Source organism: Ovis aries, chromosome 1 (assembly GCF_016772045.2).
Source record: "Ovis aries strain OAR_USU_Benz2616 breed Rambouillet chromosome 1, ARS-UI_Ramb_v3.0, whole genome shotgun sequence".
NCBI classification, from domain to species: domain Eukaryota; kingdom Metazoa; phylum Chordata; class Mammalia; order Artiodactyla; family Bovidae; genus Ovis; species Ovis aries.
The window spans coordinates 21,853,574-21,868,346 of NC_056054.1; the positions used below are offsets into that span (position 1 = coordinate 21,853,574).

At 41.1% G+C, this 14,773-nt stretch overlaps 1 protein-coding gene across 2 annotated transcripts in view; it reads left to right on the forward strand.

Annotated features, from left to right (window-relative positions):
* The first annotated feature begins 6,719 nt into the window (after window positions 1-6,719).
* CMPK1 (cytidine/uridine monophosphate kinase 1) overlaps window positions 6,720-14,773 on the forward strand; it is a 35,798-nt gene continuing 27,744 nt past the window's right edge. For both annotated transcript variants that reach the window (XM_060400031.1, XM_004001948.5), the window contains exon 1: window positions 6,720-6,928. In XM_060400031.1, coding sequence (XP_060256014.1) covers window positions 6,758-6,928 — 171 coding nt within the window. In that variant the 5' untranslated portion in view covers window positions 6,720-6,757. The remainder of the gene's footprint in view (window positions 6,929-14,773) is intronic.

Below are 14,773 nucleotides of genomic sequence, written 5' to 3' on the forward strand. Positions count from 1 at the left end.
ATGTCAAGTCATGTTGACTCATTTTACTTATTTTTTGAAAGGTTGGAATGTTTTGGAATAAAGACTAGAAAGATCTCTGTAAATAATGGCTAAGCCGACTTTTTTTTTAACCATCATCCTGATTTTGCAGACAAAGAAACTGTAGGTATATGCAAACTACCTAGGCTTGCAAAGTTGTAATAGGCAAAAAATGCTGGAAGACTGCTGAAGACCATCATTTCCCTTCACTGGTCAGCCTGCCATTCTGCAGTATGCAAACTGAGCTCAGCTGACAGAGTCACTCCCAGGAGGGTAGGTGTATTGTCTGTTGCCACATTTGGCATAGAAGCTTTTAAAAAATCATGTTTCTTTTAACCAGTGCTCTCAGAATCTTTGATAAAAGGTACTTTGATAAAGCATTACAGCAAAAACTGCAAATCTGAATAACATCGAGTCTTCATTTTAGAACCTCCATTAAGCATCAGGTTATATAATGGGCTAAGCATCCCTCCAGGAAATAGATCACAATGTAATAGATGGCTATGAAGGCCTCAGGGCAAAGCATATGGCCTGCCATCTACCCACCTGTCCCACCCACCCACCTGTCCTGTCTTTGCTGCATCACCCAAACTGATCCTAGAAACCAGTTCCTAGCTATACTCAAGAAAGGAATTACAGGGCAGCAGTTGTCAAAGACCACTGTAGATAGAACTTGAGTGGCAGGAGCCAAGTTATATACTCTAAATCTTCCAAGAACCTTGGAGTTTCCTTGAGAGAGTAAATCATGTTGTAACAGTAACACAATTGTTATGTTGTACAGAATCATCAGACAGAGTCTCTGCCTTCAAGGAGCTCTAAATCAAGTGTGTGGATACACAGTACACCACAGCGCTACAAAAGAAGTAAACATGGGATGGAGTAAGTGTGGGCCCGACGGTGGCAGTGGGTATAGAAACACAAAAGAGGGGCACCTAACCCAGTCTTGGGAATTTAGACAGAGCTTCCCAAAGGAGGTAAAATCTGAGCTGAATCCTGAAAAATGAATAGCACGTCAAACAGATGTTGTCAAAAATGGAAAAATCAAAGTATGGAACAAATATTTAAAGTGCAAGTATGATAAATAGGACATAAGTGGTGAAAAGGCCCTACTTCTTAAGACCCTTGAGAGTTCACTAGGAACATAGCAATACTCTGGTAATAGTATGTATATACTGAATATATATTCCAAAGACTTAACGTACTTGATAAATAAACACATATGGGTAGGAGTGAGTTTTGAGGATAGCTCTTATTTTTATGTCTTTCTGAGATCAGTCTTCACATCTGTTACAGAACTTACTTGGAATGGATTTTGTACCTATGGAACTTTTTACCTCCTAAAGGTTCAGTACTGTATAGGATGAATGCATATTTTGAAGCTATACATTCTAAGTTTGAATTTGACTTTGCTAGCTAACTGCTTCTGTGTCTTTAAATAAAGTACTTCCACTTCCTGGCTCTTTTTCCATCTGCAAAATGACAGCACTAACTTCATCATGTGGACTTTATAAGGCAAGGCTGATATTCAGCCAACACACAACTGGTAAGATTGTGTTGGTGGTTAAAAGTTAATTATTTCCATGTGAGTTGGATATAGCTACTTCCCTGAGAACTTGGGACACCTAGGACCTCCTCATGATCCCACAACTAGAGGACTGATGCCTGGCATAGCAAATCCTGGCACGGAAATCGCAACAAATATTCTGATTTTATTAATTATTGAAAAGTCTGAATGTCATCCAAAAACTAAGTAATATAAGTGAAATGCTTGGCATATAGTGGATATTCAATAGATATTAATTGAATGTATTTAATCTATGGATTCAATCTATGGATTTAGGTAGGGAATAGCTTCTACTAGGTGATAGCCATTTATTCAATATATACTCATTGGCACATATTCTTATTGGGGGTCTGATTGTTTGCATCGAGGGGGAACTCACTGAATCTCTGCCACCTCCAAAGATTAAGAGCACTGATATAAGGCTAAAGCAAAATGAATTCTTTGGGGACAAATTCAGGACTAAGGTGCTAAGAGTTAGACCTTTCACTGTGGACAAGCAGACAGGTTAAATGTTCGAGCATCAGAGTAGCACAGTGTCTTTTATGAATGCTTGCCCCCTTGGCTTGGCTCCATGGGACCACCTGTAATAAATAGGTGTTTTGGAAAGCCTCTTCCATGTGTCTCCTCTCTACCCATAGCACTACTCACACTGAACACTCTGGTCACCAAATGTGTGTGACATTTGGGCTGGGGGCAGGGTTCCCATACCAAACATTCCTTGTAATTCAGGGTTTGTTACAAGGCAAAAGATAACCAGAGCAGGCCCAAAGAGACAACAAATAATAAATTGTTTTCTGCCTAGCCTTGTTCTTTCTGGAAAACCCTTGGTAGAGATGGACATCTAGGTTTCACTTTTTCAATATCTTTCTTCTTTAATTTTCCTTAGTTGCCTAACATGGTTGGCAGGAGATGGGCAAGGTGCAAGATACTAAGTACTGAGCCCTTGTAGTCAAATTCTCCAGGGAGTCAAAGAAAAGTTACTACAAATTGCTATAAGTATACAATGAAGTTTTACACCCAGACTCCTTCCTATGTGGAATCCTTAGTTCTGGTGGTCTCTATCATGACAGCTAGAAAGATTATCTTTTTGTCTCTTTCCTAATGTACGTAAAAAGGGCACAAGGCCTTCATCAAAAAACAAAGAATAGCTTCCTAGAGCCTTTTCCATAGATCCCATCCCTTTAACATCTTTCAACTCTGGCAATTATACCAGATGAGATAGAGAAAAGTCATGCCCAAAGGAAAAGAGGTACATTTGCTTCAATATGGCCTTTTTTTGTACTCCTACCACCTCTTAATAATATGACCAGTCATTCTTATTTTCAGCTGACATATATCCTACGTCCTCCTCCCTGGCAGGTGGAAGATTAGGAGACTTCCTCTGAGCTTGAATTGGACTTTTACCACCAGGCATTCTGCCAGGCCAGAGGGCAGCAACTATAGCCTGTGGGCACCTGTTTTGGTATGGACTTACACGCTAGCAGTGGTTTTCACATTTTTAAATGGATTTAAAAAATGAGAGAATAACATTTTGAGACAGGTACAAATTGTATGAAATTCAAATTTCAGTGTCCATAAAAAAGTTTTTTGGAACATTATCACATTCATTTGTTTATGTATGATCTGAGGCTGCTTTTTACTATAATGGCAAAGTTGTGTAGCTAAATGGAGATGCTATGCCACCCAAGACCTAAAATATTTATTGTCTGGCTTTTTACAGAAAAAGTTCACAGATCCTTATGCTAAGTACCAGGACATACCTTCAAGAGGCACAGTAGCTGCAACTGGATAACTGTCTTTCTTCTCATCAAAAAACTAAACACAGTAGGACGGTTTGAGGTCATCTATACCAAGGCTTTCATTTCACCCTTCTCTCCATTTCCTAGTTGGAAGATGAAAAACTGAAGTTCCAAGATTAGCAGGAGTTTCCTAAGGTTACAGTGATTTATTGGTAGCATAGAGACTAAAACTTAGGTCTCCCTATTCTAAGTCAGATGCCCTTGCCTATTAATCTTCCTTGAGTCCTAATATTTACTGTACTAAGTGGGAAAAGATCTTGGACCCGGAACGTACTTTGTTACCTGTCACCATATGGTAACATGAAGACTTTGGACTTAGGAACTCTACCGTTCCTTTCAGCCTTGATGTTCTTTGCTTTTAAAGGAGATAATGCTGACTCTATAGCAACAACAACGAAACATCAAGCTGAATTCCAGCTCCTGCTGCTTACTGGCCAGCTGTCTTCAGACAACTTCTGGCTTTGGTTTCATTTGCAAAATGAGTATAATAGTAACATCTATGTTATTAAATCAATAAGGTAGTAACTATGATAGGGCTCAATAAACAAGGGGGAAACAAGGGGCTGAAGGGAGAAGGGATTAGAGAGGCAAAGAAAAAGGGTGGAGAGAAGAAATGGAAAAGAAAAGTAGATGGGGAGAAGGAGAGGAAGTCAGAAATGGGAAAAGAAGGGAAGGAGGATTGGAAATAAGTTTAAAAAAAAAAGTGGATGAGATGGGGGAAAGATGAAAAGAGGCCGAAAATAGTGTATGAGGGAAGAGAAAAAGGGTTGTACAGGGAGAAAGAGAATGGTGGTAGCCAGACAGAAGGCTGTGCCATCATACTCCCCTCCTGTCTGTATCCCTTCCTGGCACTCTGCTCTCAACAACTTAATTTCACCCTTGTAGTCTCTCTCTTCAAGCCAGTACTATCTCACTTAAACTTCTACCTGGATGATAAATTGAACACCCTGGCCTCTCAGTTCTAATAACAGGGTGTGTATCTGCTTCAGTCTTCTACTCCCATGGGCTCATCCCAGATCTCAGCAGCAGCAGAAACTCACAACCTCTGATACTTCAGTTCCAAACATTCCACTCAGATCACCAGCTCATGTGCTCAAGTACTCCACTGCCACCATTCTTTGACATCAGTACTTCTAATATCTTGACCCCTTCCCTGGCTCCCCTCCACTTCTCCACTGTTAGCCCTCACATGCCACCATTTGTGTTTCTGCCTGATTTTGATTCTGCATGTGCTGTGCTGGCGCAGTTGCTCAGTTGTATCCAACTCTTTACGACCCCATGGACTGTAGCCTGCCAGGCTCCTGGGTCCATGGGGATTATCCAGGTAAGAATTACTGGAGTGGGTAGCCTATCACTTCTCCAAGGGAACTTCGTGACCCAGGAATTGATCCGGGGTCTCCTGCATTGTAGGCGGATTCTTCACCATCTGAGCTACCAGGGAAGTCCTTGATTCTGCATAAACCATCATAAACATTCTCTTGCAAACATTCCCTTAGTCCTCTCTCTCTCTGTTTTACTTGCCTGGCAAAACCCCAATCCTGGATTAGCCCAACTGTTTGCCTGCCCTTCTCTCTGCCTGTACCTGAATAGTCTAATATCTTTAATGATTGTAAATCCATGATCTCAAAAACCAAATGGCTCTTAATACTTCCCAGAAGTCCTATTGATTAGTTTTCTTTAGAAAAACACATTTTCCACTATCAAAGATGTCTATTTCATACCTTTTCTCTCCTCAGATATCCAAGTCCCTTCCCCTTCCCCTCAGGTAATATTGCCCTTTCATTACAAGAAAAAGAAAGTTATCAGACAGGAACCCTTCCTACCTTCAAATCTTCCTGCAACTCTACTCTTCTTGTTATTCCTGTTACAAATGAACATCTTCCTATCTAGGACTTCTAAGTCATCTAAGGTCCACCAGGTGTCTTAGATGTGTTCAAGTCCTTTGGATTGCTCATCTGATTTTTCTTCTCAAGGGGTTACCTCTCTTTCAAATCATTCCTAGCCCCTTAAGTATGAGCTCGAGTATAGCATTGACCAGTAGAACGTTTTGTGATGACAGGGTTGGTACGTATGCTGTTCAATACAATTTCCACTAAACAAACACATGTGATTACTGAGCTGTTAAAATGTTGTTATTATAACTGAAGAACTGAATTTTTAATTATTTTTAATGTAATAAATTTAAATAGCCATATGTGGCTAAGGGCTACCATATTAGACAGCATGGCTCCTATCGCCCATCCTAAATAAACGTTGTCTTGACCCTTATTTTCTCTATTATTTTCATTTACTCATCTCCTATTCACTCCATTTTCAATCAGGCTTCAAATTAGATATAATGTATGATTTGCTTTGGGCAGAACTCTTTGTAAGTCCCCCTGTTGCCAAATGCAGTTTTATCTGTACTCATTTGTGTTTAACACAATGTTGACTACTACACCACCACAATCCCACCCCAAACACTCTCTTTGCTGAGCAACGTATTCTGGTTTTCTTCTTACCTTTCTGGTTCTGCCTTCTTGGGTTCCTCCTCCTCTCTCCAACATTTAAAGGTCTATTCACTAAGCCTCATTCATTGAACTCTTTTTCTTCTCGAAAATTTTTCCTAATGCAAGGGGCAGGGAAATGGAGTTATAGTTAGAAGGACTTCCCACTGCAATTAGAATATAATTCAAACTCCTTTCCTTAACCAAAGGGCCTGACTGACCGGTCATCAGCCAAACTCTTCCACCTTTCATTCCCTCCCTCGTTTCACGTATCATTGATCTTATGGGCCTTTCAACTGCTCTCACAGTTGAAAGTCTTAGGGGTTTTGCAAAAACTTGCCTTTTTTCTCTTTGTGGGACACTCTATCTCAGTGTTTAGCTAGCTTTGCTCATTCCTATCCTTACGTCTTGGCTTATATATCATCTCTTCAGAAGTCTGACTACCATAGCCAAATTACATTTGTCTCTTGTTATTCCTCCGTTTGGTTCCTTCAAAGCCAATATTGCTATTTGCATTTATTTACTCGTGTTAATTTGTTCAGGTCGGCTGCCTACCCTCTGGAATTTAAACTTGCGAGCAGATACAATGGATCGTGCTCTCCCGTAGGCCATGTGCCAGGCGCCAGCACAGGCCCTACACTAGCCGGCTCAACACCCGCGGACAGAACGAATGAATGAGCCCTCAGAGGGGCGGGGAAGACTCGGGCGCAGCCGACGAAAGAGCAGCGGAAGCCCCGCCTCTTCCGGCCGCAGCGAGAACGCCTCGGCAGCCACGGCGGCGGGGCCGCGGCGGGCGCCGGCTCGGCCCGCCCTCTTCTCCGCGCCCCGCCCCGCGCCAACGCCGGCCCGGCTGCTGTCAGCTCTCTCAGCGTCCGACCCAGCCGCGGTGCATGCTTAGCCGCTGCGGCCGCCGGCTGCTGCACGTCCTAGGCCTTAGCTTTCCGCTACTGACCCGCCGGCCACTTTTCCTCTTTCCGCATCGCTTCATGAAGCCGCAGGTCGTGTTCGTTCTCGGCGGTCCCGGCGCCGGAAAGGGGACTCAGTGCGCCCGCATCGTTGAGGTGAGGCCCGCGCAGCCGGCAGGCTCCCTGGGCTTGACTGGACACTAGGCTGGCCCGTCCCGCCGCGCGCGGCTGTCCGCGCCCCCCACCCCACCCCACTCCCGAACCGCGGACTACGAGTCCCGGCGGCCGATGCACCGCGGATTTGCCGGTGGTCGAGGGTCCGCCGGCGCGCTGCATGTCGGGACTGGTAGTCCACGTCCGCCCGCCCCGGGGGCGCCCAGAAAGGAAGGGGATCGCTTGGGGTTGCTTTGTTCCTGCACCCCTGTTCCCTTACATTTTGGGGGCCAAGTTCGTCTTGAGAGTCGGCTGGGAGAGGGATCACGGGAGGGTCCGCTTCCGTGGACCCCGAGCGCGTAAAAGGTCAGAGTACCACTGGTTGTGGGGCGAGTGGCGGCTGTGTCGATTTGGGTTAGAGGTCGGGGTGTGCCCACAGCTACCTCAGGAGAGACCGGTTTTTTCAGCCCTCCCCTTCCCACAGGCCCTCTGAACTCTAAACAGGTAACTAAACTGGTCTTTACTCTAGAAAGGAGCCCCGGGCGACAGGGCTTTAGGTGTTCTGGGATCTGCTGATTGCTTTTTCTGAACCCGTTATGGTTAGTACCCAGCCCTAAAGCCCAACCCGCTTTCGTGAGGTTGGAAAAGCGTGGAGTATGAGATGAAACTTCAACCTCTGGCCCGGCTGCCAACTCACGCCTAGCCTGTTGGCCAGGTCACTTCCTCCCTCCGAGTCTCCGTTGTCCCCACTAGAATCGTAGAGGCTGTGCACGCAGATTTAAACTCAATATGAAATGCCTCCCAACTCTAAAATGGTATTATTCTCCCCCTCCCCCCCAAAGTGTGATAAGGTTACCGGTTCAATTCCGTTAACAATTTTCAAATAGATAACGTGATTAGCTGCAGTGTGGGTTAAAGACTTACTGGAGTATCCGGGGAATGTTTGGGAGAGGAGGAAGACAAGAGATACCTAGAAACAGGAGAGGGACCAGTCGTGCTGTAAAACACCAGAGAATTCTTGTGAAACTCAGACCAAAAAGATTTTGACCCAGAACTTATAAAATTATTCCCTCCTCTGTTCCAGGATGTGAGTTTTATTCATGTCGGTTCAGTTGCTCAGTCGTGTCCATGGACTGCAGCACGCGGGCCTTCCCTGTCCATCACCAACTGCCCGAGCTTGCTCAAACTCATGGCTTTTATTAGCTTTGGGATTTTACTCCTCTCTCAGGTTCATACAGCCCACTCCTGTACTATATTTTATTCTCTAAAGAGCATCCAGAAATAGTCGGATGGTAACATAAATATCTTCATTATGTGTTTTATAGCTGTATTGATAATTGTTGATCAGTTGTAGGAATATAAGTGGAACTAAATCAACCAAGAAATAGATAAAAAAAATTTTTCTGCTTATTTTTGTTGGTTCTTTTCACTTTTTAAAAGACATGACAATTTGTTTCAAGTTTTTGTTGTATGTATGAAATAACTCACATGTAAATGGCATGATAGGGGAAGGAGAAAAGACTTTACTTTTGTTTGTTTTTGTTTTAATTTTTACTGGAGTATAGTTGATTTACAGTGTTGTGACAGTTTCAGGTGTAGAGCAAAGTGAATCAATTTTACATGAAGGACTGATGCTGAAGCTGGAACTCCAATGTTTTGGCCAACTGATGTGAAGAACCGACTCACTGGGAAAGACCTTGATGCTGGGAAAGATTGAAGGCAGGAAAAGGGGACGACGGAGGATGAGATGGTTGGATGGCATCACCGACACGATGGTCATGAGTTTGAAATAGGCTCCGGAAGTTGGTGATGGACAGGGAGGCCTGGCATGCTGCAGTCCTGGTGTGCTGCAGTCCATGGGATGGCAAAGAGTCAGACACGACTGAGCAACTGAACTAATACATATATCCACCTATTTAAAGATTCTTTTCCCATACAGGTCATCACAGAGTATTGAGTAGAGTTTCCTGTAGTATACAGTAGGTCCCTGTTGGCTATCTGTTCTATAGACATTAGTGTATAGCTCAGTTGCTCAGTCCTGTCTGACTCTTTGCGACCCCATGGACTGTAGCCCACCAGGCTCCTCTGTCCATGGGGATTCTCCAGGCAAGAATACTGGAGTGGGTTGCCATGCCCTTCTCCAGGGGATCTTCCCAACCCAGGGAATCATCTTTACTGTCTGAGCCACCAGGGAAGCCCAAGAATACTGGAATGGATAGCCTATCCCTCCCTTCTCTAGGGAATCTTCCCGAACCAAGAATCAAACCAGGGTCTTCTGCATTGTAAATAGATTCTTTACCAGCTGAGCTACCAGGGAAGCATTCTATACACAGTAGTGTGTATGTCAATCCCAATATCTCAGTTTATCCCTCCCTCATTCCCTTCCCCATTGGTAAGTTTGTTTTCTATATCTGTGACTCTGTTTTGTACCAAATTTTTTAGATTTCATATGTAAGTGATATCATATGCTTCTTGTTTTTCTCTGACTGACTTCACTCAGTATGACAGTTTCTAGGTCCATTCATGTTGTAGCAGATGGCACTGTTTCGTTCTTTACTATGACGGGGCAATACTGCACTGTATATATGTCACATATTTTCATCCATTCCTTTGTCTGTGAATGGTTAGGTTACTTCCATATCCTGGTGATTGTAAATAGTGCTGCAGTAAACGTTGAGGTGCATGTGTTTCTGAATCATGGTTCTCTCCAGATATGCCCAGGAGTGGGATTGCTGGATCATATGGTAGCTTTATTTTTAGTTTTTTAAGGAGCTTCCATACTGTTCTCCATAGTGGCTGTACCAGATTACATTTCACCAACAATGAAAGGAGGATTCCCTTTTCTCCACACCATCTCCAGCATTTATTGTTTGTAGATTTATTGATGATGGCCATTCTGACTGGTGTGAGGTGACACCTCATTGTAGCTTGGATTTACGTTTCTCTAACAATTTGTGATGATGTAGTGATGCCTTTTAGCCATCTGATGTTTTCTTTGGAGAAATGTCTGTTTAGATCTACCCATTTTTTGATTGGAATTTTTGGGTTTTTTTTGATATTGAGCTGCACGAGCTATTTGTATATTTAGGAGATTAATCCCTTATTACTTTGTTTGCAAATATTTTCTCGAATTCTGATGAGCCATTTACTAGAATAAAACAAATGTAGGTTCAGACCATAACCCTAACTATTCCATTTACTATCACTTTAGTCCCAGAGAAATTGTTACTTTTAGCTTGTTTCCTCTGTAAAAAGGGAGAAGTAATACCTATCTGGTGTGACATTTGTGAATATAAAATGAGATAAAATATCTGGTATAAATAGATGCAGATAATTTTTTCCCTCTATTTTAGAGTTCCTGCTCTTAATTTATGAGATTGGTTATTTTTACTTCGAAGTACACTGTAGTATTACTTTTAAAAATTGGTTTATGATTGATGTATTTGGAAGCATTTAAGTATTTTGTTTCTGACTCATTATGTGACTTTTAAGTGTCCACACCCAAGCTAATGATATCCATGTTACTCCACTGGATTAAACATTATCTCTACATTCTGTAACTAGTATTTATTCTCGACTTTGTTTGATAATGGCTGGCAAGATTTTAAACCTGTTAAGAATTAGAAGATTTCCATGATGAATTATGTTCTATAATATATTATCCTATTCTTTAAAATTTCAACAATTATATGAACTTGAACTCTTTTAAACCGTTACTTTTTATTCCAAATAGTTCATAATTTAGTAATTGCTGTCTTTTAGCAGATTAAACAGTGGAATGTCTATGGTCAGTCAAGTCAGAGGTTTTTTGGTTTTGTTTTTTCTTTTGTGAGTCTATTGCATTTTGACTCTGCTTTATTATACAAGCAAATGTAAGCTGAATCCCAAACAATGTAATTTTTGGAAATAATTGTTTTTCTGTAGGGAAAAAGTTATATAATAAAGGTTGAAGTCCCGAACTATCATGCCATTGCTAATTCAGCTCACAGGGTACCTGAAATGTGGCTGAAATAGAATTATTCCTTTGGGAAAATTAAATTAATTTCCAACTCAGGCCACCAGAAGTACTTCTTTGGGCCCTGGCCACAGAACCTGAGACTGTCTGGCTCTCTAATGTCCTGGGACTTTGGAATTGTGGTTGTGTCACAATTGTGACACAGTTGTGGTTGTTTTTCTGGCTGTGAATTCTGCCTCTGCTTCTTGCTCACCCAGACCTTGAGGAAGAAAAGGCAAATCTGATACAGTATCTTCTGAAAGTGTTGTGAACTGGGAAGGAAAGATTGGAAGGAGGCTTTGAGGTTAAATTTTGCCCATTTATTTGAACTGATCTTTTTCAGTTTTATTTTATAACTAATTGTTTCAAGTCTGTTTTCTCATCCTCATTTTGTTTATGAAGATTAATCATTTCCTAAATCAGTGCAATCAAGACTCAGGTTCTCAGAGTGGAGTTATTATTATTGTGACTAAAGGGGACAACAGAGGATGAGATTCTTGGATAGCATCACCGACTCAATGGACATGAGTTTGAGCAAACTCCAGAAGATGGTGAAGCACAGGGAAGCCTGGTATGTGGCAGTCCATGGGGTCACAGAGAGTGGGACATGACTTAAAGACCGAACAACAACAACAAAAATCTGATGTTAGGATACCATGTCATTTTTTAATTTTTTAAATTAAGCTTTGTTTGTATTGTTTTGGCCCAAGAAAAATCATGATGCTATAACCTAAACTTGTCTAAAAACCGTAACCACAATTTTGCATCTGTTAGCTAAGATGTTTAAATCTACTATCTTTTAAGGATGGTGAACATTTTGGTTCAATGAACAAATTATGCTAAAGCTTATATTCACGTCAAATTCCTTTTTGAAGCACCCCAAAAGCATTTTTATCATGTTCTGTGTTATAATTTCCTCCACGACCTCTATGAGTAGTTTATGTTTTGTATTCTACATGCTGATCAGTTCAGTTGCTCAGTCGTGTCTGACTCTTTGCGACCCCATGGACTGCAGCACGCCAGGCCTCCCTGTCCATCACCCACTCCCAGAGTTTACTCAAACTCATGTCCATTGAGTCGGTGATGCCATCCAACCATCTCATCCTCTGTCGTCCACTTCTCCTCCTGCCTTCAGTCTTTCTCAGCATCAAGGTCTTTTCCAGTGAGTCAGTTGTTTACATCAGGTGGCCAAAGTATAGGAGCTTCAGCTTCAACATCAGTCCTTCCAATGAATATTCAAGGTTGATTTCCAGGATTGACTGGCTTAATCTCCTTGCTTTCCAGGGGACTCTCAAGAATCTTTTTTCCAACACCACAATTCGAAAGCATCAATTCTTCGGCGCTCAGCTTTCCTTATGGTCCAGCGTCTCACATCACGTATGTGTGTGACTACTGGAAAAACCATAGCTTTGACTATATGGACTTTTGTTGGCAAAATAATGTGTCTGCTTTTTAATATGCTGTCTAGGTTTGTCGTAGCTTTTCTTCCAAGGAGCAAGTGTCTTTTAATTTGATGGCTGCAGTCACCACCTGCAGTGATTTTGGAGCCCAAGAAAAGAAAAGTCTGACATTGTTTCCATTGTTTCCTGCTGTACTTAGAAAGTTTTGGGTGATACTGACTTTAAGTATGCATTATAGAAATCAGAAACTCTATTTTATTTATCTTTTTGTCTCTAGTGTTGAACATTGTGCCTGGTACATAATAGATGCTTAGTAAGTGTTCTTTGATGAACAGTTATATAGCACACCAGTTTGTCTTGAGGATGTAAAAAATTTAAAACTCAGTCCCCAGGGGGCGCCCAAGTAGCAGTGCTTCCAGTTTCAGGACCATAAGTGTTTGATTGAAACCTCTTTCTCTGATTTCTCATGTAACACTTCAGTTTACTCTCAGTGAGAAAATGGTATAGTTGTAAGAATCTGATGAGCATTCTAAAATTTTCAAACTCCTGATTACAAATCCTCAAAGCGAACTATCACTCATTAAAGAAACTAGGAAGATCCACTGGACAACTAGATTTTAAGTTGGTTTATTTAAAGTAAAGTTTAAATCATCTCTGGAGAGTCCATAGAATCCTCAACTCTCCCAGATCAGTGTCATCTCATTAAAGGTAATTGTAATGTGGAGTTTCTGTTGTCCTTAAGAATTTGGAGGAGGGAGAGTATGTTCAGATTATTTACTGGTCTTACTTTTGAAAACTTTTTTTTTCTTTCTGTTTTAAGTTACAATTGTAATACATAGTTGTTACAATTGTAATACATAGTTGTTGATGACTCTAACCTGAGGTCACCAGTGTTAACTGTCTGGTATTAACTCTTTCTCAATATTTTACAAATAAAAGTGCATATGTTTACCTTTTTTACCTCCAAGTGGGATTATTCTATTTTTTATGGAATGTGTCATGGCTCTCCTCTTAGGTCTCTACACATAGACTTAACTCATTTTTATCAGTAGCGACAGAACAGTCCATAGTATGGATGTTACGGTAGCATAGTTGTACCATTCCCCCACTATTGCTAGACATTTGGCATACTTTTCAGGAATTAGTTTGCTGTTGCAAACAGTGCTTCAGTAAACTTCCTTGTAAATATAATATTGCATATGGATGCTTTTATTTTTGCAAGCAAGATTCCTAAAAGTAGGATTGCTAAGTCAGAAGATAAATACATTTTAATTTTAATTGATAATAGTTTGATTACTTTTCACAAACATTGTACTTAATTACATTTCTACAGCGGTGTATGATTTTTTTTTTTTTACTAGCACTGGATAGTTATCAGTCATTTTAATTTTTGCACATTTGTTAATCTCTTCCTCAGAGTTTTCCTGAATAACTCATTTTTTTTCTCAAGAAGTCCATTAAGGTGAAAGGCATAATTAGACTTAAAAAAAATTTCCCTGTACTTGTCATTTATTCAGAAAACAGTCTTTGCGAGCTGGGCACTATGATAGTTGCTAAGGTGAATAAGGCATGGACCCTGCTGTCAAAAGTTTACAATGAGCTGGGAGATATGAAAGTTAAACAGTGACTACTGCAGGAAAAGAGTGGTAAATCCTTTGATGAAAAGAAACCAAATAGATCGTTTAGATAAGGGACATTTAAATTACAGTTCATTTGGTCAGGGAAAGCTTCCTAGGGGGCAGTGAATATGTATGAACTGACTTTTGAAGGACAGCAGGAAAGAAGCAGCCAGGAGATATGTTGTGGTGGAGAACACTTAAAGCAGTTACCCTTGCACAGAGGAGTTGGAGCTTTCAATTCTGAGAAAAGCCTAAGGAGAGTAAATCAATGCAAGTGAGACTGTCCCAGAAAACACTTACTAAACTCGAACTATTTGCTCTGTGTTGGGAGATACCAACCTCTAGGGGCTCTTAATTTAGAGTGAAGATGAACACGTACTTAATATAATTTCATGAGAAAGGATATGAGATATTTTTGCGAATATTAAAGTTTAACAGATTGTTTTAAAATTGTTTATTGGGAGTTCCGTGGTGACCTAATGGTTAGGATTCTGGACTTTCCACTGCTGTAGCCTGGTTTCAGTCTATGGCCAGGGAACTGAGATCCCTCAAGCCATGCAGTGTGGCCAAAAACAAAACAAACGAAAAATGATTTGTCTTTTAGTTTTGCCTCCCAAACTAGATTGTAACGTCTTCAAGGATAGGGACCCTGTCTTTTGCCGTTGCTCATTCTACTGCATGGTGTTTGAAAAGCCTACTTATTCTTCAGTTCTTAGCGTAATACGAAGATTCCCAAACATTCACAATTCATAGCGTCCTTCGTGTCTCCATACTTTTTTTCACAAACAGCTTAGTTCAAAATAAATATATTTATTAAGTAATTATATTAATTAAT